The sequence below is a fragment of the Herpailurus yagouaroundi genome, unplaced genomic scaffold (assembly GCF_014898765.1).
Source record: "Herpailurus yagouaroundi ecotype Mexico unplaced genomic scaffold, PumYag 141, whole genome shotgun sequence".
In the NCBI taxonomy this organism is placed as follows: Eukaryota; Metazoa; Chordata; class Mammalia; order Carnivora; family Felidae; genus Herpailurus; species Herpailurus yagouaroundi.
This window is the reverse complement of record NW_024412396.1, coordinates 40,939,443-40,963,817: the sequence shown is the minus strand read 5'-3', so window position 1 is coordinate 40,963,817 and position 24,375 is coordinate 40,939,443. Positions and strand designations below refer to the sequence as shown.

Here is a 24,375-nt window from a genome sequence, read left to right as displayed (position 1 = left end):
CTGAGGTGATGAGGTGGTTTTCTTCCTTTATTTTGTTGTGTAGCATATTATGGTGATCAATTTTCATGTGTTGAACCATCTTTGGATTCTAGGGACACATACACACAGCTGCCTGCCATGAGGTTGGGGTGGGGGGATGGGTAGATGCTCTGGAGCTAAGAGCCGAAATTAACCACAATTTAACAGTTAAAGCTTTCCTCCCCTGGAAGTTGTAAGCCTTCAACTGACTCCAGAGTTCCAAAACAGTTATGTCAGATAATTTCTGCCCATGCAACTGATGTCTAGGTGGGGGGACAGATTCTTGGTGCTTCCTACTCTGCCATTTCTCAGAATTCCTCCATAGATAATCTGTTTGAAATAACACATTAAAATGTGCATGGTAATCAGAGAAATTTGATCAATGAATGGTTATTTGATGATATTAAGGAAGTATTCTTACTATGCTTAGGTGTGATAATAGCATGTGATTATTTTTTGAAAAAGTATCTTTTAGATACTTTGTCTTTTAGAAACTCATTCTGAAATATTTACAACTAAAATGATAAAATATCTGGGGTTTGCTTCAAAATGATCCCAGAGATGGTAAGGAGTGATGCCAGTATAGAAGAAACAAAACTGACCATGAACTGATAATTATTAAAGCTGGATAATGGGTATGGATAATGGGTACAAAGGGATTCACTAGTCTCTCACTTTTATATATGTTGAAATTTTCCATAATAAAAGTGTTTTTTTGTTTTGTTTCGTATCTTGTACCTTTTTTACTTAGATCTCTGGCCCTTAATAAAAGCTTTTTAAAAAGGAGTAATAAAAAAGCCTGTAGCAAAAATTAGTGTAATACAGACAGGTGGATTAGTAAAAAGATCCAAATAATGAGACAGAAATATAAACATCAAAACAAAACTTTGTAGGAATTGAAAAAAAAAATCATGTGTGTGTATGTGTATTTGAAGATAACTAATTCAAACATATTCTGAGAATGTTACTCAACTTTAAGCTTTCTGAGGGCAGACAACATACCATATCTGTTCATTCATCACTAAATCCTTAGCAATGTATCTAACGTCCAGTACATCCAAACACTTGTTGAATACACAAACAACTCAGTCAGACCTATGCTCTCACATGCAAGGGCTCTGTAAAATCTAAGAATTCAAAGTTTTTAATAATGCTTAGAAAACTACCTTTAATAAATTTTCTTTTTTTTTCTTCTTTTTAAAAATGTTTGTGCGGGGGGGGAGTAAGAGCACACGTGCAAGCGAGGGGCAGAGAGGAGGACAAAGGATCCTAAGCAAGCTCTATGTTGACAGCAGTGAGCCTGATTCGGGGCTTGAACTCACAAACCAGAGATCATGATCTGAGCTGAAATCCAATGCTTAATCCAACTGAGCCACCTAGGTGCCCCTCTTTCTTTCCTTCTTTGTCCTTAGGCAACTTCTAGTATAGCAAACCCCTCTTTAATTTTATGAAAGCTACCCTGGACACTGTATCTACTTACCACTTCTTGTTCTTTCCTCACTAAACCTATTTATATTTTTGTTCTTGGGAAAGATATTCTCTTTCTTAGTATACTCTTAAGTTGTTGTTCTGAGAAACTGTCTACTTTTCCCTATTTGACCTCTTAAAATAATAACTTCTTTCAAATGGGGAAGGTTCCTGGAAGTTTCTCCCTACTCCAGTTGTTTTAAATATTTAATTAACAATCTTAATACAGCTAAGCTAATGACTTTTCCTAATGAGTTACAAGTACTACTTTTGCCTTTACTTTTGGTTGTCATCCCTGTTGGGCAGAAATAAATGCTGTCTGATTCACTCAGTAGAACACACTCCACAACTCTGGGAACACCTGATGATGGGTTTGATCTCATTCATGGTCAGTACACTAGCAGAGAAATGGAAGTTTATAGTTATATTCTGGCCTTAAATCTATTTTGTCCTGTCAGAGAAAAATGTGTCTACATCCTGTATTGGAGGTAGGTTTGCCCACAGTCTGAAAAACATTTCAATAGCTTCAATAATGCATTCCTAGTGTGACCTGGCCACTTTCCATTTCATAGACCATCTACAGTTGCTGGCATCCAGGCAGGAAAAGAGAAATTGCTATTTCTCCAGTCAGTCTGTTATTTTTGAATGGAAAAAACAAACCTCTATCTTCCTTTAAAAAGTAAAATCGTTGTTGGGAATGCAAGCTAGTGCAGCCACTCTGGAAAACAATGTGGAGGTTCCTCAAAAAACTAAAAATAGAGCTACCCTACGACCCAGCAATTGCACTACTAGGCATTTATGCAAGGGATACAGGTGTGCTGTTTTGAAGGGACACATGCACCCCCATGTTTATAGCAGCACCATCAACAATGGCCAAAGTTTGGAAAGAGTCCAAATGTCCATCGATGGATGAACAGATAAATAAGATGTGACATATATACACAACGGAGTATTACTTGGCAATCAAAAAGAATGAAATCTTGCCATTTGTAACTATGTGGATGGAACTAGAGGGTATTATGCTAGGTTAAATTAGTCAGAGAAAGACAAAAATAATATGACTTCACTCATATGAGGACTTTAAGAGACAAAACAGATAAACATAAGGGAAGGGGAAAAAATAATATAAAAACAGGGAGGGGGACGAAACAGAAGAGAGAGACTCATAAATATGGAGAACAAACTGAGGGTTACTGGAGGGGTTGTGGGAGGGGTGATGGGCTAAATGGGTAAGGGGCACTAAGGAATCTACTCCTGAAATCATTGTTGCACTAGATGCTAACTAATGTGGATGTAAATTTTAAAAAATAAAAAAAAACATATAGGACTTAAAATTTATTAAATTAAATGGAAAAAAATAACAAAGGGACTGTATGGCAAGAGAAGGGAAAGTTAGTGAACTTAAAGAGAATGAAGAAAAATAGTGCCCACTATAGTGAGGGTTCAGTTAGGGAAGCAGAACCACTGTGAGTAATAGAAAACAGGATATTTGTTTTCACAGTAAAACTAAACAAGTATGGGACACACTGGGCAAGTAAGGATCAGAATGGATAAGGTAGAGAATTAAGAAAAACAACAACAAAAAACCTCCTCTCTGCAGCACTGGCATAAGTGGACACATCAGAACTTGCCAGAGAATCTCAGAAACCCAGCCCTGGCTAACTGCCAGAATGAATCAGTGAAGGTGCATTGTGAAGTCTGTAGCAGGGTGAAGTCTGTAGAGGTGCTGTTTCTGAGTCTGGGTGGGCCTGAGGTCACTGTTGGTCAACAGGGCCAGGAAGTCAACAGAAAAAACTGTGAATATAGAGTGGGGTAAAGTGTGGCCAATGTTGACTCTGCTTCTCCAAGGGTTGCTGCTTCTGTTTCTCACAATTTATAGCCACAACAACCAACTGAGATGATGGCTTTGGCTTCCTTTCTGCCTCCCAAATCTTGTACAAATCCTTCTTTTGGTCAGCTACAACTAGGAAGCACACAGAGAGGCGTGCATGAGAAGTGTATTTCTAGTTAAGCCAAGTTTACACAGTGAAAAAATACCATAATAAGCATGACAGAGAAAAAGATGGAAAATACAAAAAAAAAAATGTAGAGGACATTTAAATTGAAGACTCATAAAGGAGAGAAGAGAAAGATTGGGTCAGAGGTAATATTTGAAAAGATTCTGATACCTTACAAAAACGTACAATGACACAAATCCATCATACCAGGAGTTATAAGTAATTTTAAGGAAAAAAAATTAAATACATTCACAAGTTGGAACATCATAAAGAAATTGTAGCTCATCAAAAGCATGATGAAAAGCCTTATCTTTTTAATAGCACAAAAGAAAATATTGAATTGAAAGGTGACTTTTCAATGGCATCAATAAACACCAGAAAATGGTGAAATCATATTCTGAACATGCTGAAAGGAGAAAAAGAACACAATAGAAAAACAACAACGAAACTCTCAGTATCGAATTGTGTATGTCTTAAAAATACCCCTTGGGAATGACGATGCAGTGAAATACTTTTCAGACAAATAAAAGAGTAGCTGATCTTACTTTTAATGGCAATTGGAGCTATATACATAGTTTGTTAATATCTTGTGTTATTAAATTTTTTCTTAAAAAATAACAAAAAAATAAAATAGTTGTTCTCCGTTTTCACATCTTTTACTTTTCTATGAAAAAAAGGAAAACTATTAACTTACCAATTTCCAGTAAAAGTCCTATTCACAACATAAACCAACAATGCCTCCAAACAAACAAAAATCTTTTACTATTTCTACTTTTTATACGTTTTATTTAGACTCCACTGAAAATGGGCCCAATATTGCTTAAATTGTCAACTTTGGATCTAGGTGGAATAAAAAAACATTCTGAACCATAAGACCAATAATTTCAAGTTAAACTGGCAAATGCCTTTTGCCACAGCTATGTGCCCTCACTAGCAGCTCTCACCACCACAGCTGCCAACTTCCAACTGTTCCAAACAAATTAAGAAACTAAAGTATCGTCATCTTTTTCATTGTGTTTGTTTAATATGAGCTGAGGAGAATTTAATATGAGCTGATTGGAAGCCACAAAGTAAATTCTAATAATGGTAATGAAAATAAAATCTCTAGACTTAAAAGTCTAGAAAAATGACATATTATGGCAAAATGTGGACTTATAATGAAAATATCAGCAATATGTTTTTACAGTGAGCATGTGTTTTATATCAGAAACTAGAAAAATATTTAAAAAACCAGCACTTCCTCTATTTGTTATGATTTATATAGCACACTAGTAAAGACCAGGACAAAATGGTATTTAAAACAAGCCAATATTACATGTTCACTTTACGATAAAGAATGTTTTACATAAACATATAGAAACCTAAGACGTGAAGAGAACTACTTGGTCCATTTTACTTGTTAGGATGTCCTTGGAACCACAGTAGAGGGGACAGCCATCTTGCCAGCGCAACCCAATGAAAAGCCCCTAGTAGTGTGCCAGAACGAATTGGATTTCAACCAATCACCGAGCGACGGCACGACCTGGCTGAAAAAGGCCCACCCAGACCTAAACCCGGAACTGCTGCAGCTTAAAAACCCCATCCCCACCACACCTGGGGGCGACTTCCCTGACTCCCCTCTCTCGCTCTCCCTGAGTCACAGAACCTCGCCCGAGACCTTAGTTCCCAAATAAAGCCTTTGACTGCTAAAATTTTTTAGCCTCTGACTCCTATCTTTACCCTGCCTTACGCCTGACCCTAACAACTTGAGCCTAATGGTATACCCAAGGTTGTCCTCAGTAAGATTACTATAGTCTTTTAGTCGCTTTTGTCTTTTTATCACATGCCATAAGGTCTTCAACTCTAAACAGAAAATAATTTTAACCAAGACAGCCATGAACTTTGTTCCACTGAAGTCTAGTTGCCATAAGTACTTCTTTTATTTTGTAGTATCCTTTGTGAAACTGTTTCTCCCAAGTAAAACCAAGGCATAGGACAAATAAATGAAAATCTAAAATTGAGACTAAACTTGAAATACATGACTAAATCAAGCAGGATCTTCATGAGACATAATGATATTTGCTCAATTCAAAGGATTGGAGAGTTGCAAAAAGGGTTAGATTTAAAATGAAACCTATTATGGATTAAGAAGATGACTCAATCTAGGTTGTTGTTTTTTTCTTTTTTTTAACCAAGACTTGCATTACACCTTAAATAAATCAGAGTTTAGAAAAATACTTGTTGGTGATAATGAGAACTGATAATAAATTTCATCAGTATGAGTAAAAATCTAGTAAAACTGAAAATTCTTTCAACTGTCCAAACCAATCACTGAAGTAAATTATAAAATCATCTGAATGCAACAAAGTATTTAAATGCCTAAAATCTCCCAAACAGATTTAAACTATGAAAAACATTTGCTTTTATTGTTCCTTTTTCTTATTTATGTCCTAGTTACCTACAAATTATTATCATTCTTTATATAACTGCTGGCTGATAGTCCAAACAAAGAGAGCCTTCTAAAATCTCCATTAAGTTATATGAACAGCTTATTTTTATGTTGAATACAGGTATCAAAGTTCAAAGTTTTTTCTTTATCCCCCTTTTCAGATTTATTTTCTAGTATAATACTCAGTTGCTAAGCCCTGTGGAAGTCTTTCAGAATCTAAGTTGGTTAAATAGCCTTTTTTTACAATAATATTTCACTTAAGGCAATAGTTTGGGAACACCAAAACATTTGAATACCAAGAAAGGTTATAACAGGAAAAAACGTAATCATTTTAAAAAGCGTGTATAAATAGCTCACCTCATCTGATTAAACTCTCTAATCCATTAGTTAAACCAGTAACAAATCATTCTTTTCAAAGTAGCTGTTGTGCTTAGAAATACACTGGAAATAAAAATTCCAGTTAGAGAAAGCATTCCTTGCAAATGTATATGTTTAATTTTGTTGGAATGGAAGGAAGGACGCTTATTCACCTCTATCCAAAGAAGGGAAAGAGTGAATGGCTGGCATTGTTAACCTCTAACAAATAGTATGTTAAAAATATAGTTCCTGACTTCAAAGAACTTTTAGACTAGATGGAAAAAATGGATCACAGATATATTAAATAATTAAAGAAAAATCTTTTTCTAAAATGTTTTTTCCTACTGAGATCTTCCCCATCTTCTTGAATATTAAAAACCATTTTTTCTTTTTCAATGGAAAAAAAAAAGAGACCTGGCAAATAGCAATATTTGAAACTGAAAGTAAGGTCCAGCTGAAATGCTATTTTGCTATAGTCTAATAGATTAAAAAAGCCAATGTGGTTTTAAATTATTAGCATGATTTACAAGTAAAATTCTCTAATACAGAACCCCAGAAATCAGCACATACAGGATCAAATCTGCACTATAAGTAAAAGCACTTGGCCACTTAAAAAATCAAGAAAATAAAGCAGGTGGCAGGTACTTGTTATAGTGTGCAGACTGGACTATGACCAAATGATAGTTTAAATATAACTTTTGTTGAATACACATCTAATGAACATGTGGAAATGGAAGAAACTCAGAAACCACAGTTATTTCCATTTTAAATGAGGATGATAGTTCTGCACCACCAGCTGTTTACAGTTCACTGAATGAGGTTCTAGTTGATAGGAGATAATTACCTCTTCCCTACAGGAGGCAAGTGTTTCTCATTCTGCAGACACCTCTGATGAATGGTCATGGGAGTATGAGACTAAGACAGCATGCCAAGATCAGTTTGGTTTTTAATGATCTCTTTAAACACTTGATTTTCTATTTTTTCCTATTTAAGTGTAGGAAAATGTGTACCTTGAAATATGCAGGATTAAGTCACCGGCTATTATTTTGCTTTTACAAGACACTTTAACCTTAGAAGGAAAGCTGAATGATTATACACAGAAAGTATACCATCAATAGTTTTAGAAAAGGATGGGAACAGCTTTCAACTTGAAGCGTTATAAAGTTACTTACTAATTCATTGTTTTCCCCAAGACTATTCTAAGTTCCCTGTCAGTTAACAATATGCCCATTATCCCAGTCATTTCAACTCTTTCCCCCACTTGGAAAGGCGTCTTAATTTTACCTTCCCAGTCTCTCTCAAATTTATCTCTTCACTTCCAATGCAAACTGCCACATACCTCCATTTTCTCACCTGCAGATGGTCCTCATCTCCTAAATGGTCTCCTTGCTTCGAGTCTCTTCCAATACTAATCCACTTCAGCCAAAATAATACCTTCAGATTAACAGCATCACTCTCATTATGCCACTCTTATGTGTAAAAAACCTTTCAAAAGCAAGTTGTGACTCCAAAATAGAAAAAGCTGATGGCGTTTTAAGCAAAATGCCAAAATTTAAAAAGTAAATCAACACTGTTCTTACAAACATGTAAGACTGGGTATGCATATTAATAAGAGCTAGAAGAGGGGCGCCTGGGTGGCTTGGTCGGTTAAGCATCCGACTTCAGCTCAGGTCATGATCTCGTGGCTCCTAAGTTCGAGCCCCGTGTCGGGCTCTGTGCTGACATCTCAGAGTCTGGAGCCTGCTTCAGATTCTGTGTCTTTCTCTCTCTCTGCTGCTCTCCCACTCTCTCTTTCTCTCTCTCTCAAAAAATTAAATAAACATTAATTTTTTTTTTTTTAAAAGAAAAGAGAACACAAAAGAACCCCGAAGAGAATAAATTTAAAAGGGTCTGGGACTTGGGGCTGTTTGTTGTTATAATGATGTTTATGCAACAAATAAAATCTTTCAGCAACCACTTGCTGCTTATGCATCATAAAGTGTTATTAACCTGCACCCAAGGACCTCTGCAATCTGGCTCCCAAACGTACCTTTTCAGTTTATTTTCCATCCCACCTGTTCATACTACCTAAAACCTCAGACAAACTAAAATATCTCATTTCTCATTGGGTTCCTGTCCTCCTCTTTCCCAGCTATGGACCATTACTCATACACTCCAACTAGTATACTCTTTTCCATTTCTATGTGTCTAAATCCTATCTAGTTATCCTTTTCAGCTCAATTCAAATAGTATGTTTTCCACAAAGCTATTCCTGATAACTTTTCCACAAAGCTTATTCCTGACAAGCTATTCCTGAGCATTTCATCTGTATGTGTCACATAAAATGCAGCACTTCCTACTTTGCATTGTAGTGTGTGTGTGTGTGTGTGTGTGTGTGTGTGTGTGTGTGCCCGCACATACACGTGCATGTGCATGTGTATATGTGTGTGTGATAAGAATTAGCTCCCTTAAGGCAGGGACTTTGTTTTAGCCATCTTTGCACTGCAGACATAACATAGCATCTTGGGGCGCCTGGATGGCACAGTCGGTTAAGCGTCCGGCTTCAGCCAGGTCACGATCTCGCGGTCCGTGAGTTCGAGCCCCGCGTCAGGCTCTGGGCTGATGGCTCGGAGACTGGAGCCTGTTTCCGATTCTGTGTCTCCCTCTCTCTCTGCCCCTCCCCCGTTCATGCTCTGTCTCTCTCTGTCCCAAAAATAAATAAAAACGTTGAAAAAAAAATTAAAAAAAAAAAAACATTGCATCTTTCTGAATAAATATGAAAAATGAGTAAATACTTTAAAAAAGCAAAGGGCTATGAAGACTAAAAACCAACAGCAACTCTTAGTCTTATTTATTATGATTTTCCTTCTTTTTTCACTCGTGTTTATTTCTTTACCTAATTCCTTACCTGAAGATATGTTATTCTCCGTTGGACCAGCTCTGTCAGATCTTTGGCCTCTTTTTCCCGCCAATCACCTGCTCCATCTGTTTGACTGAGGTAGTATAGATCCGTCATTATAGACCTATTAAAACAAACAACATTTGGAGGTCTGACTTATTTGTACTTCCTCACAGGATTACACAAAGTCATAAGAAGAGAGTCAAATTCTTCAGAGATTGATGCTCACAGTGATACTGGTTCTCATCCTTGATTTTCTATTAAGACTGTTAAACTCAGCAATTAGTCCCTCACATCCAAGATTCACTCCTATAGTAAATCTTCACTGTTGAGAAAAACATACTATTTTTCTCCAGGTCAGTCAGCTGCACTTATTTCCCAACACAGAGCACTACGAAGATCAAGGGGAAATGGAAAACCATAGCAAAGAAATAGGTCGATTAAGATAAGGGAGAGAAATAAGTTGGTGCCAGGATTTGAAGACTACATTTTTGTTCTGTCATTTCCTTCCTCCTCTTAAATTATCTCTTCATACATAAACACTCTGAGTGGTTGGAATAAAAGATAAGAGGAAAATTCTGACATAACCCTTTTTTTTCAATGTTTATTTATTTGAGAAGAGAGAGACTACCTGAGCCACCCAGGTGCCCCTGACATAACTCTTAAACAATGATCCAAACTAAGGCTCAGCTACCATTTTTCTGTAAAGGGACAGATAATAAATATTTCAGGATTTGTGGGCCTCTATTGCCTTTGTAGCAGGAAAGCCACCATAGACAATATGCAAATGAATGCATGTGCCTGTTTTCCCATAAAACTTTATTCACAAAAGCAGCCTATGGGCCAAATTTGGACCTTTGGGAGGTGCTTAGGTCATGAGGGTGGAACCCTCATGAATGGGATTAGTGCTCTTATAAAACACCCCACAGAACTCCCTAGGTCCTCCTACCATGTGAGGACAGATGGAGAGGGCACTGTTCATGAATAAGAAAACAGGTCCTCACCAGACACCAAATGTGCCAGCACCTTGATTTTGGACTTCCCAGGCTCCAGAACTGTGAGAGATAAATTTTTATTGTTTATAAATTACAGCCTTTGGTATTTTTGTTATAGCAGCCTGAACAGACTAAGACATTGCTATTTATGCTATAATGACTCTGAGAGTTGTTTCAGAGATTTTACCTTGTGTATGAAGAGTACCTACTAATAATTCTACAACCAAGAGAAAGTACTCATTGGGCATGGGTGCTAGGAATACATGGTACTGAAGGCCAGTCAGAAATATGATCCAGTAGCCAGTGCCTTACAGCACACTGAAGAAGGGGACTGATCAGTAAGAACTCATTTAACAGATAATGAAACCAGCCCACAACAATTGTGATTTACCCAGGAGTACATGGCATAGCCTCAGTTTTGTTATTCCCGGTTCTTAACTAGATGGTAAAGTACTTAATAACACGGTAAAGCATTTAATAACAAAGCACTGGCACCCCACAGGAAAAACTAAATTGTTATTTACTACCACAGAAAAGCATTAGAACTACACAAAATTAACAGAGAATACTTAATAATACCTAGTGTCTTGAATAAAGCAACACTATTATGAATATACAAATAAAGATTAAAAATCATAGCCATAGTTTAGAATACATCTAACTAATAGTGGAACAGCTTTGCACAATGCTTTGGAACAAAAGGGTCATCTGTGAAGCATTTTAGGCATTTGCTCAATGTATCAACATCAGCGATGCACAGGGCATTCCACAGCTTGACTATTTCCTTTTTGACCAGGGCAACAGTCAAATATGTAATGTTTTTTTTAATATTTATTATGCTCACCTAAGATTCTAAGCATTTTCAAAAAATTTTATTAAAGAGTAGTTGTAATAGGGGCGCCTGGGTGGCGCAGTCGGTTAAGCGTCCGACTTCAGCCAGGTCACGATCTCGCGGTCTGTGAGTTCGAGCCCCGCGTCAGGCTCTGGGCTGATGGCTCAGAGCCTGGAGCCTGTTTCCAATTCTGTCTCCCTCTCTCTCTGCCCCTCCCCCGTTCATGCTCTGTCTCTCTCTGTCCCAAAAATAAATAAACTTTGACAAAAAAATTTTTTTTAAGAATAAAAAAAATAAAGAGTAGTTGTAATGGGAAAAACCAAACCTACAATTTACTGCCTCCTTAACAAATTAACTTAGTCTTACACAATGGACAGAAGGTCAACTTTTAAGTTTTTTCAGATTATAAAACAGGCCCCTCTGGATTATTATGTAGCTTACAGTATTCTTTTATAGTTTTACTTTTACTAGGGGAAAAGTCACCACCTATATGAAATTGTATGAGTTGATCGTGGAAACATATAAGAAATCTTGGACTATAATGGTGTTGCAGGGCTCAGCTGGAAGTTTATTTAAATTATTTTCTCAATAACCTCTTCCTCATCACTCTCATCATGCTCATTATATTTTCCACTTTATAGGTTTCATTATATCCAAATGTGGTCCTTTGCTTTTTCCTGCCTTTCAGCTATGAGTGATCACAAAACCTGTTGTAAGCCTCAACTTTAAATAGGAGCACTCTTTGTGGAGATGTAGTACAGTGGGATAAATAACCAGTCTATCAGCAAATGCCAGTTGCAGGAAAAAAGGAAATTCAATATGCTTTCCATGGCTTTAACATTAAACCTACACATATCAATAGACAAATAGCACTACATTTCATTGACAATCATATGGCCTCAAGAGGGTAAAAACTACATTAGGTCTAATTTGGAGAGGAGAATTCTCTGAAACATCAAAATTGGCATGTTTATGCTTTCACATCATAGTAATCAAGCCATTCCTTAATCAGTGGGAATAAAAGCTAATTTGTGTCTTTTAATAAATTAGAAAACATAAAAATGTTTTTACCAAGTTATATCAGTATTAAGTCTTGGCAATTTATTTACATCCATCCCAATCTCTGTCAAGAAAGTGCGATAACCAAGCTCACACAGAACTAGAGGGCCATATACCCCCCCCCAAAAAAAAGTACACTAATTTTTTATAATAACACAGTCAGTCTCAATATAAGTTGGTCTATTCCAGGAGTCAACTAAAATTAAACTTGATTTTTAAATCTTTTTTTCTTGAGGCACCTGGTGGCTCAGTTGGTGGAGTGTCTGACTTCAGCTCAGGTCATGATCTCGCACTCCATGAGCTCTAGCCCCACATCAGGCTCTGTGCTAACAGCTCAGAGCCTGGAGCCCACTTTGGATTCGGTGCCTCCCTCTCTGCCCCCCGCCCCACACCCCACTTGCACTCTATTTTTTTCTCTCTCTCAAAAATAAATAAACATTAAAAAAAAATTTTTAATCTTTTTTTCTGGGCCTTCCCATTAGAGACCATGTAAGGAAGATAAGCCCAGGAAACAATCTTAAATGTATTTATTTTTAAAATTTTATTTAAATCCAAGCTAGTTAATATATAGTGTAATAATGATTTCAAGAGTAGAATTTAGTGATTCATCACTTACATATGATACCCAGTGTTCATCCCAACAAGTGCTCTCCTTAATGCCCATCACCCATTTAGCCCATTCCCCCACCGGACACCCCTCTAGCAACCTTCAGTTTGTTCTCTGTATTTTTTTTTTTTTCAACGTTTATTTATTTTTGGGACAGAGAGAGACAGAGCATGAACGGGGGAGGGGCAGAGAGAGAGGGAGACACAGAATCGGAAACAGGCTCCAGGCTCTGAGCCATCAGCCCAGAGCCCGACGTGGGGCTCGAACTCCCGGACCGCGAGATCGTGACCTGGCTGAAGTCGGACGCTTAACCGACTAGCCACCCAGGTGCCCCTGTTCTCTGTATTTAAGAGCCTCTTATGATTTCCCCCCTCTCTTTTTTTTTATCTTATTTTTACCTTTCCCCTATGTTCATCTGTTTTGTTTATTAAATTCCACACATGAGTGAGATTGTGTGGTATTTATCTTTCTCTGACTGACTTATTTCGCTTAGCATAATACACTCTAGTTCCATCCACATTGTTGCAAATGTCAATTTCATTCTTTTTGATCGCCAAGTACTATTCATATATATATATATATATATATATATATATATATATATACACACACACACACACACACACACACACACCACATCTTCTTTATCCATTCATCAGTCAATGGACATTTGGGCTCTTTCCACACTTTGGCTATTGTTGATAGTGCTGCTATAAACACTGGGGTGCATGTGCCTCTTCAAAACAGCACTCTTGTTTCCTTTGGGTAAATACCTAGTAGTGCAATTGCTGGGTCGTAGGGTAGTTCTATTTTTAATTTTTTGAGGAATCTCCATACTGTTTTCCAGAGTGGCTGCACCAGTTTGCATTCCTACCAGCAGTGCAAGTGTTCCCCTTTCTCTGCAACCTCGCCAACATCTGTTGTTTCCGGAGTTGTTAATGTTAGCCATTCTGACAGGTGTGAGTGAGGTGGCATCTCATTGTGGTTTTGATTTGTATTTCCTTGATGATGAGTGGAAATAATCTTAAATTTAGTTCTTTGCTGATTCAATAATGTTTAGAAATTACCATCCTGCAAAATTTGTCATCTTTTAGCCAAAGATATGAGAATAAGCAAACAAAGTATATAGATCATTACTGGGAAATATGGTGACTAAAATCCATTCTATAGAAATGATTGGTTTTCAGTGACTCTACTCTTAAATCAAATCTCCTAGAAGTGTCCTAAAAGCTGGAAATCTGGCCATCTTGGTTTTGACTATGAACTGACTGATCAAGAAATCTAGGAGATGAATGATGAATCTTAAGGCCTGGTATGAGGGCAGGTCAAAGCCTGGGAAATGCAAAACCAGGCAAAAGACCAGCAGAATAGTGCTAGTCACTTGTGGGTGGAGTATAGATGCCTGAGAATAACCAGTAGACTAGAACAGAATCTGTGATTCTGAGAGCAAGCCAGTTATGACAGGTGTCAAAACCTCTATTTCAAAAGCTGGGCTACATTTACATTCTTTGTATTTTTAGTTAATTTTCCTATTTCTATATTTTGATATCCCCAAAACTATTCTTAAATGTTTGAGTTTGTCTCAATTATGCTAATGAAGAACCACAAGTATTTTGTTTATACTGGATTCAAAACGTTAAAGATAGGAGCGCCTGGGGGGCTCACTCAGTTGAGCGTCAGACTTCAGCTCAGGTCATGATCTCACACTCCGTGAGTTCAAGCCCCACATCGGGCTCTGTGCTGACAGCTCAGAGCCTGGAGCCCGCTTCAGATTCTGCGTCTCTCCCTCTCTCTGCCCCTCCCCTGCTCATGCTCTGTGTCTCTCTGTCTCAAAAATAAATAAAAACACTAAAAAAAAAAAAAAAAACCTCTAAAAAAAAGTAATTTACAAAATGTTAAAGATAGAAATTCCCCCTCAGGGTCAGCACAGAGCAGATATAATTCAAGAAAATCCCAAGGTGAAGGAACTACCATTTATGAAGTAAATGTGACTAAGGGAGGCTATATTACAGAGTCTAACCCATAGGTAAATCTGGATCAAGAGCAAGAAAACTTATCTGGGTTTTGTCCAAGGCTGCTTTTACTATGATTTGCTCCTGGGGCAGAAATAAGCAGTACGAAGAATAAAAATGTGATCTAGAGACGGATAGGAAGACAATATTCCTTTTGCCTCCCTTGTCTCAAGGAGGAATTCTAAGATACCACCTCTTTTTGACAGCCCACATGGGTGGGGTGGGGCGGGGCGGGGGGGGGGAGTCCATAAGAGCAACAACAAAAATAGTTTATCATATGAGGCCATAATTATGCTACTTGGTGAGTGATGTCCACCAGGCTTATGTATAGGTCCCAAACCTTGAAATTCTTGCTGCTGAGAATTATGACAATTTCCCCTTACTTGTGCTTGCCCTGAAGCATCTAAGAGTTCTCTATTTATACCCTCTTATGAGGCTTTCCTTATGCAGGTTCCACTAGAGTCTACCAGAAACTACAATGTGTCAGTCACTGTGGAAGTTGTTTTATATATTTTCCCACATTTAATCAACATAATGTTATGATATAGGAATTATATCCCCATGTGTAAAAATAAAGAGAAAAATAAAGCTCAGAGAAGCTAAGTATTTAGCAATTAAGAAAAAGTATTTGAGGAGGGCATTTGTTGGGATGAGCACTGGGTGTTGCATGTAAACAATGAATCATAAGAAACTACCCCCAAAACCAAGAGCACACTGTATACACTGTATGTGAGCCAACTTGACAATAAATCATATCAAAGAAAAAAGAAAAAATATTTTGGAGAAAAATAGCTCAGCCACTTACTTGTGTAAACTATCTAATTTCTCTAGGCCTGAGTATAACTTCATTTATCAAATAGAGAATAATAATGCTTGCCTCAAAGTATTACTATGCTGATAAAATAATGAATGGAGAGCCTTTATCATAATAACTGCCATGAAGGAAATCCTTAATAAGTGACTATTTTTAATGTCTAATCATTCTTGAGTTTGGAAATCACATCCAGGGAGATGTAAGGTCGGGAGGGCGGGGAGGCAAAAAACAGAATCAAAGTCATTAGATGAGATGTCTTTTTCCACCTTTAGATTCTCCTTCCAATGCAAACTTTATTTTAGGGGAAGATGTCTCCTTACGGAAGATGGAGAATCATGATCTGGATGATAAAGACTAAGTGATGAGAAAATTAAGGACAACTTCATAGGACAAGATCTCCCTTTGTCCATGGATATTTGGAGGTATGTTCTAGCACCACTTAAAAATATACCTGGATTCCTTAGGAGAAAGACAATCATACAAAAACATTTTGGCCAAAGGAATTAACAACTGAATAAAGAGCATCTACCTTCCAGTTTAATGTAAGTCTCAATCAAATCACATCTCAAAGGTCTTCATTCCTTCTTCTGTGTATGTGAGTGTGTATGAAATAAAAAACAAAGAATAGCTTAATTTTTCAAGAGTGGAAATATCATTTCTTTGACCTTTCAAAGACAGTCTAGTAGAGTTTACCTTAAACAGAGAGGGAAAACACAAACTACTGTACCACAATAGCTATGACCAGCAATTCTGATTATACAAATCTGTAAGCTATTAACCTACCAATCTTCCCTGCAACCAGATATTGCACGCCTTATCTGAGTTGAAGTCCTTTCCATTGCTACATAAACCCCTATACACAATATCAAAAGGCCAATCAGCATAATTAGGTATAATTAGCATTTATCACTTGGGAAACATCTCACCTCAGTCTTACCAAAGCTGCGTTATGTATTACTGACAATGAGATGATGCAGACCAGGCAGGGACAATGAGATTGTTGTTTCACCAGATTATTTCTCAGTAATTTCAGTCAAGTTAATTGAGAAATAGTTCATCAGCCCTGTAAGCCCTCCTGTCCTTTAGTTTGAAGTTTAATAATTGCTATAATCTAAAATCAGAAAGAAGTAGTTCTAGTAACTATCTCATAAACATGGTGTCTGGCAACGTAAGGAATGCAAAAGACCCAAAGCAACAGTGGTTAAGTTAAATATGTCTTGGGCAACCCAACATGGTGATAAGCAGAATTTTCAATGATATCCCCAGAGGCTGAAAGACAAATATATACAGCTATAAATCCAAGTACTGAACCTATACTATGACACAAATAATAAAATCACAATCACAAAAATAATCACTCTAAACTGCTAATCTCCCTCATTATTTCAAAGAGACAGGCCACAGTCAATTTATGATCAATGATGTTCAAAAACAGCAGGTAAATTTGCCTCTACTACCATGAAATATGGTAATATATTATCACTAGAATGAAACTGTCACTTGAAAATCTAGTTTGGCAGTGTCTTATAAATTAAATAGACACTCAACATATGACACACAAATCCCACTCTGGATATTAATCCAAAAGGAATGAAAATACGTTTCTGCAAACATGTATGTTAGTGTTTATGGTGGCTTTATTCATAATCAACAAAACATATAAACAACCCAATGTCCTTCAACTGGTGAATGGATACACTATCTGTGGTACATCCGTACAATGGAATATTACTTAGCAGCAAAAAGAATGAACTATCAATACGCAAAACAACATGGGTGAATCTCAGATGCATTATGCCAAGTGAAAGAAACCACACTCAAAAAGCTACATAATATGTGACTGCATTTACATAAAATTCTGGAAAAGGCAAAAAATAGGGATAGGAACAAACAAACCTAATGACTGCCAAGGACTGAGGGTGGGGAGGTGCTGACTACAAAGGAGCATGAGGAAACTTCTCAGGGCTGCAGAATGTTCTGTATCTTGATTCTGGGGTGTGCTAACAAAACTGAAAGCATTTGTACATAAATTATGTCACAATAAAACTGATTTAGAAAGGGGAAAAAAAAGAGGATCAGCGTTTATATCAGAACAAAGTTCTAAGAAAGAAAAAACCCTTTGAAGAAACAAGAGCCCATAAATGTCTTTCCTATTATTGATGTCTTTCTGAACCAAAAGATGACAAGAGTGATTCAGAGGGAAAGTTGAATGAAAACATTGACAGACTCAACTTCTAACTGACTTATCGGAGAACACAGGCTTTTAGACAACCTATACATTATATTTGGGTAAGTGTAAAAATGAAACAGGGATTTTTACGTAATTTAAAAATCACCAGAGGGAAACACAAAACTGTTTTAATTTTAATTCTTACACCTAAAAATCTTGAAAATGATCAGTAAGATGGCATATTCTGCACACACACAGATCCTCTCCACTGTACATTCATAACTGTAGGGTTATTTCTCCAATGTCTGGCTATGCTTTTTCATTACTGTATCACTGCCTTCTACCACAGCTGCCTGCAGTTACATTCCTACCCTGTGAAGCTGCATCCCAAGTTCCTTATAATTTCTGCTTAAAGACAGTAAAAGAAATTGCCTGGGGAAACTTGGATATCTTTCCATTTTTATTTTCAGTGAAATATTTAACATGTACTGAAAGGTGGTGTCAGAATCCTAATATACTTAAAACAAAATTCAACTTACAAAAAATTTAACATCGATTTATATCAACCTTAGGGCCCAACTTTTTTCATGTGTACATTTGCATATATTTTTCCATTTCTACATACAGTCATAAAATATATGCACAAAAATAATTCTTTAAATAATGATTTCAATCTAGAAAATATATGAAGATTAAATTCAAGCAATTTAATTAAATCACTCAAACTTTAAACACTAAGAAATCAATAGCAAAATTCTCCTTTAAATACCACATAGTCTGCCCAACTCAAACCCTCTTCAGATCTGCCTTTCCCTATAAAATTGCAATAAGTAAAGCATACAAGCACACAGCTCCAATTAACAGAATCGTGCCTAGAATTAGTCAGCATTTGGTCTAATGGTCTAAGTATGGCTAAAATTTTCAAAGGGACTGCTGAATGCGTGGCCTAATAATTCAATGCCCCTAATAATTCAGGAGCCCCTAATGATTCGATGCCCTTCTGCTTACTTCTCTAGATTAATGCTAAAATGATCCAATAAACTTGTGGATTTTATTTGTAATTTCACTTAAAATAGCAGAGCATTATTTCAAAATCCCTACAATATTGCTGATGATGTAAATATATATGAATCTCTCGATTGTGGGGTAATTCTTTTCCTCTTCACAGTGGTAGGTTGTGTTAATACAACAATTTTTCTTTTACTGTTCACTAATGAGACAGTAATTGCCATGAGAATCCTACTGGGATAGACTTGTATATATAATAAGCCTAAGGACAGATTTCATTGTATTTATAATGATTTTCAGATATACTGTGTTCTGCATGAATACATCAGTACCAAAAGGTTTTCTTTTCTATGGAAGATAAACTGCATATTTTCAGAAATGTGCAAACAGGAGAAATAAATTTAACTAGGGAGATTTCAGATTCTTATGTCTAGTAACTAAGTAGAAAAATAAATAAAAGAATGCTCCTTTGTATCAAAAACCTGTTAACTTTTCATTAGGAATCTGAAAAAGGTGCTATTTCAAAGTTTTTAATGTTTGAATTAGAAACGTAACTGCCAGCTTCAGTATGAGTTCCAATGTACTATAATGTAAAACTACATACACCACTTCAATTATTGATTGTATATGAAGGATATTTACAAGAAGATATTTTAATGTATTACTGGCTGACATCACTACCTTCAGAGTTTACTTAGGGTTATAAAGATATCTAGAAATACATTTTAAATAATATTTTCCAGTGATATATTCTAGTTGATCATTTGGGAATTGTTGTCCTTGAAACCTCAGGTACTCTTCTGCTCTTAAATATGGTAGGTGTCACTTACCATTCAGCAGGGAAATGAACAAGAGTTCCAGTTTATATTCTTAGATTATAATCTCTACCAAAGCCCAAATGAAATGTAAAAAATGAATGGCACGTGGAATGCCTGGGTGGCTCAGTCAGTTAATCATCTGACTCTTGGTTTTGGCTCAGGTCATGATCTCGCAGTTCATGGGCTAGCCCCATGTCAGGATCTGTGTTGACAGTGTTGAGCCTGTTTAGGATTCTCTCTCTCCATCTCTCTCTCTGCCCCTCCCCCTCTCATAGGGCCTCTGTTTCTCTCAAAATAAATAAATAAAAACTTAAAAAAAAAAAAAAAAGAAAAGAATAGCACCTTTCACGATGTCCCAAATCTGACAGAAATTCATCTGCATGACTTTGGAGTTCATTTCCTTCTAAATTCTTTAATTTCTTCAATTCACTTTGTAGAAAAAACCAGAGCTCTTTAGCTCCATTTTCAATCCTCCTCCTTAGGATTTCATGATCTTTCCCCAGACCTGCAGTCAAAGAATAAATAGTATCAGTATTCCCAACATTTTGATGAAGGAAAATTTTAATTATTTGTGGTAATATCAATATACTAAAGCAGAAAAACACTATATAATCACCTACCATTTCTAGTTTGTTTCTTATAATTTTCAATCTGTTCTTTGGCCTTCAAAAGCTGCTCTTCTAAAGCACGAACCCTTCCTGAGGCTGGTCCCTGATCAATGGGGCCTTCTGGTATCCTGTAGTTTAGAAAAGATAATGCAAACATTTAGCTTATAAATTATGTAACAAAATTAAAGCTTACTTTGCTACAACATATTTATTGGTGACTCTAGGAGGCACAAACCATACATTACAATCAGGAAATAAAGTTTTCTCTCCAAACAATGGAATGATACTGAACAGAAACAGAAAAAATAATCTAGCTCAGAGATCTATGATCTTCTAGGAATAAAGGAACCTTTAGAACTGTGTCCTAAAAACTCTCATCATATTACTTAGAAAAATACCATCATCAGTGGCAAAGTGGTCAATTCTTCATTAGTGTCAAGAGCAACAAAGGTAAAGGAGAGGGTGACAAAAAGCTTAAGGGAAATAAGAAAACATGTGTCTGAACATATACCTGTGTTCAAATAGCAAATACAAATTATTTCTGAATTAATCACAATATCAGGCTATGTAAATCTGTGTTCCAATTCATGAACTCATGACCTTAGATTACTAAGTATTGGTTTTATAGAAGGGAAAGACAAGAGTAGAAGATGAAGTATATCAGAAAAAAGATGAATATTAATATCTTGTTTGTTTCTATCAGAAATGAAAAATACCAATTAACAATATAAAATGTTGGAACACAGCAGAACAAGTCTGGGGTCTCTTGTTTACATTATTAACATATCTGTACAACTTCTTTCCAAACTGTACTTGTTTCTAACATGTTTTGTTTTTATATGGCTTTGGCAGTATTCTGTACTCCATTCTGGCTACAAAAGGTGTCTACATCCTAATCCTGGAGCTTACAAATGCTCCCTTACATGGCACAAAAACCTTGAAATGTGTGATTAAGTTAAGAATTTTGAGATGGGGAGATAGTCTTGGATTATCCAGGTGGACCCTGATTGTAATTACAAGTATTCTTATAAGAGAGAGGCAGAGGGAGATTTCATCCCAAGAGAGGAGAAGATTGTGTGGCTATTAGCTTTAAAGATGGAGGAAGGGGTCATGAGCAAAATTACGAGGAATGCAGCTTTAGAAGCTGAGAAAAGCAAGGAAACAGATTCTCCCCTACAGTTTCCCAGAGGAATGTGGTCCTGCTGACACTGTGGCTTTGGCCCAGTTAAACTCATTTCAGACATCTGATGTCCCAAACTGTTAACAGAATAAATTTTCATTGTTTTAAGCCACAAAGTGGTATCTGTTATAGTGGCAACAGGAAACTAACACACATACACACATATATATAAACACATACATACATACATTTGCAGAATTATTATGAATATTAAATAATGGCTGATTTTTCTTCCAAAATCTATAAAAAAAACTCAGTGTTTGGCAATAAACTATCAGGGCAATAAACTATCTGGGCTCAGTCATGTTAAAGATGAGCTATAATCTCGAAATATCTGGGTATGTATTCTTACCATTACAATCATTTTAAGGGAACTTAATTTTTTTTTAACGCTTATTTATTTTTGAGAGAGGCAGACAGAGAATGAGCAGGGGAAAGGCAGAGAGAGAGGGAGACACAGAATCCAAAGCAGGTTCCAGGCTCTGAGCTGTCAGCACAGAGCACAATATGGGCTCAAACTCACGAAACATGAGATCATCATGACCTGAGCCAAAGTCGGACGCATAACTGACTGAGCCACTCAGGTGTCCTGGGAACTTAATTTTTAAAATATACTTAGCAGAACTTAAATTCAGATGTCAGCTTAGTCCTTTGATGCAAAGACACTAACGCAGATTTTTTATACCTTTTCTTACATTTTTTTATATAATAAGACTACAGAGGCCAAATTAACTATTACTTACCTATACCACTTCAGTATACATGTTTAGTAAAGAAGCTCTAGCAGTGTAACAAGGTATTCTATAGTTGTATGCATTAACACTGAATGGGAGCATGAAAAATAACCATTCTCTAATCATGAGTATCCCAGGCTACAAAATTTGAATTATAAAGCCTTCATTTGTATACATACAAAGTGAATAATGATACAATAAGTAGAGCTGTTAGGTGCACAATTACCCAATTTATAAGCTCAAATGTGTGTACATTCATAAATGAGGCATTTCCTGGTATCTAGTTTTTAAAATTTGGCTCCTAATCTCTTTCTGAATTAGATGGCTGATTTCAAGGAAATAATTTGAAAACAGAATAAAACTACTACCTCTTGAAAGTAGTCAAGGAATTAATCTTGACAACAATATGTCATAAGACAAGAATGTCGTTTCCCTTAATGACACAAAATCTCAGAGAATACAAAGATATGTCTAGGTTCTCTGTTTTATCTCATTTCTTCATATACTGATGGAAAAACATCAAGGTAAAACAGGCAAGAAAAAAACAGCATAAAATGATTTCAGCAGATTTCCATTAAGTATTAAATCTAATCTAATTTTAGTAAAACATACATAATAAATAAGTGATAGTACATTATTATATATAATATAGTAAATACATAATATAATTATATTAAATACATAAGTGACATTACATTATTATATATAATAATCTAATCCAACTGTGGATAAACTGTAGGTAAAGAAAAGTAATGGAGAAGCCAGTAAAAAAACGGTACACAATAAAGACTATTCTTTCTAAAATGTATCAAGAAAAGAGTCAATCTGAAAGGACATTATCTGAATATTTGGGAATTGAATGTTGTTCTTTTTTTTATTATTATTATCATACTCACTTTGCAAAAGATATATAGGACATCTTCTGGCCAAGATGAAACAACAGAGATTAAATTTACCATAATGCTCAAAACCAATGAAAACCCAGACAAAATATATGAAACAATGATTTAATAAACCGGTTTAATTACTGACTAGAATCAGGAGAAAGACATCAGAAAGACAGCAAAATAGGTAGTTCCCGACTTTGGTCCCCTTCAGGGAAAGGGCAACTAGCAACTATCTATAAATATTTGTCAAGATTCCAGAACATGGGGGTGAGGCTGAAGCAACCCCTTGGACAAGAAAAACATTAGAAGGATAAGAGGAGCGATTTCACTTTGACTGCACTGCTCCTCCTCCAGGTCAGTGCAGTGCTACACAAGGGGTTCTCCCTGGACCTACACCTTCTCCAGTGAGAAAAGGAGGAGAGCAAAGGGGACATCAAGCTTCCCTAGCATTCCTGATGCTTCCTGGGAGGCCCACTTAAGTACTGCCTCATGGAGAGTACTGTGGGAATCAGCTACAAGACAGAGAAGGGGAGAATGACTCACAGCAACAAATGTGCAGATCTCGGCTGACTGCATTCCTATTGGTGGTAGAGCCTGAGAAGAGATCCCAACTCCTGGCTCTGATCATTTGCAGAGCTGAGCCAATGCCCCCAACTGGCCAGGGAGCTTAAATGGCAGTTCTGAATGGTTTGGGTCCCTGGCTAGAGGGACAACTCAGTGAGGAGCCCTACCTACACAAGGAGCAAGTCAGCAACCCTGCTCAAATGCTGAGCATAGCCTCCAGCCCCACTTAAGCAGGAAGGCAGCTCTAAGCCGCTGGGCCTCTGCAGCACATCCTACGGCCCACCAGAGCAGAGAAACAAGTCAGTGGGCACACTTAACTGCTGAGCATAGCCTCCAGCGCCACCCAACAGGGAAGCCTAACCAAAGACATGGTCAGCCATGGGCAGCATACAACACATCCTATGGCCTGCCTAGGCAGGAAAGCAAGTCAGTAGCCCCACCAAACTGCTCAGTGTAGCCTTCATAGCCTCCAGCCATTCCTGACCAGGAATCCTGACCAGGGATCCTGACCAGGGATTGAAGCAGCCACAGAGCCCATTCTACAGCTCCATTCAGGTAGGGAGCCAAGCCCAGCAGCACCACCCAACTGTTGAACATAGCCTCCAGCCCTATCTCACGAGGCTGCCCAGCCAGAGACCCTGGCCAGCTCTGGAGCCCAACCTGACAGCCCTACCCAACAGCACAGATAGCCTACAGCCCCATCCAATTGCTGAGTATAGCTTGCAGACTCACCCTGACAGAATGCTCAGCCAGCCACCTCACCTAATCACAAAGCATAGCCTGTAGCTCCACCTGCCCAGTGACCCCAGTGCAACCCTGCCTGACCATGGAGCATAGCCTTCAGCTCCATCCAACTGTTGGGTAGCTGGCAGCCCTACCCAACCAGGAAGTCCAGCAAGACACACTGTCAAATAGCAGAGCATAGCCAGTACCCTGCTCAAT

At 37.1% G+C, this 24,375-nt stretch overlaps 1 protein-coding gene and 1 long non-coding RNA gene across 11 annotated transcripts in view; one reads left to right on the top strand and one right to left on the bottom strand.

Moving 5' to 3' along the window:
* Positions 1-4,963, top strand: part of LOC121031916 (uncharacterized) — a 49,198-nt gene extending 44,235 nt beyond the window's left edge. The window contains exon 3 of the long non-coding RNA XR_005790970.1: positions 4,886-4,963. This is a non-coding gene — a long non-coding RNA (uncharacterized LOC121031916). The remainder of the gene's footprint in view (positions 1-4,885) is intronic.
* The window catches only part of FUT8 (fucosyltransferase 8), a 308,814-nt gene that overhangs the window by 91,170 nt on the left and 193,269 nt on the right, over positions 1-24,375 (bottom strand). For all 10 annotated transcript variants that reach the window (XM_040477408.1, XM_040477410.1, XM_040477412.1 and 7 more), the window contains 3 exons: positions 20,081-20,196; positions 19,803-19,965; positions 9,155-9,269 (listed from right to left, as the gene is read on the bottom strand). In XM_040477408.1, coding sequence (XP_040333342.1) covers positions 9,155-9,269; positions 19,803-19,965; positions 20,081-20,196 — 394 coding nt within the window. The remainder of the gene's footprint in view (positions 1-9,154; positions 9,270-19,802; positions 19,966-20,080; positions 20,197-24,375) is intronic.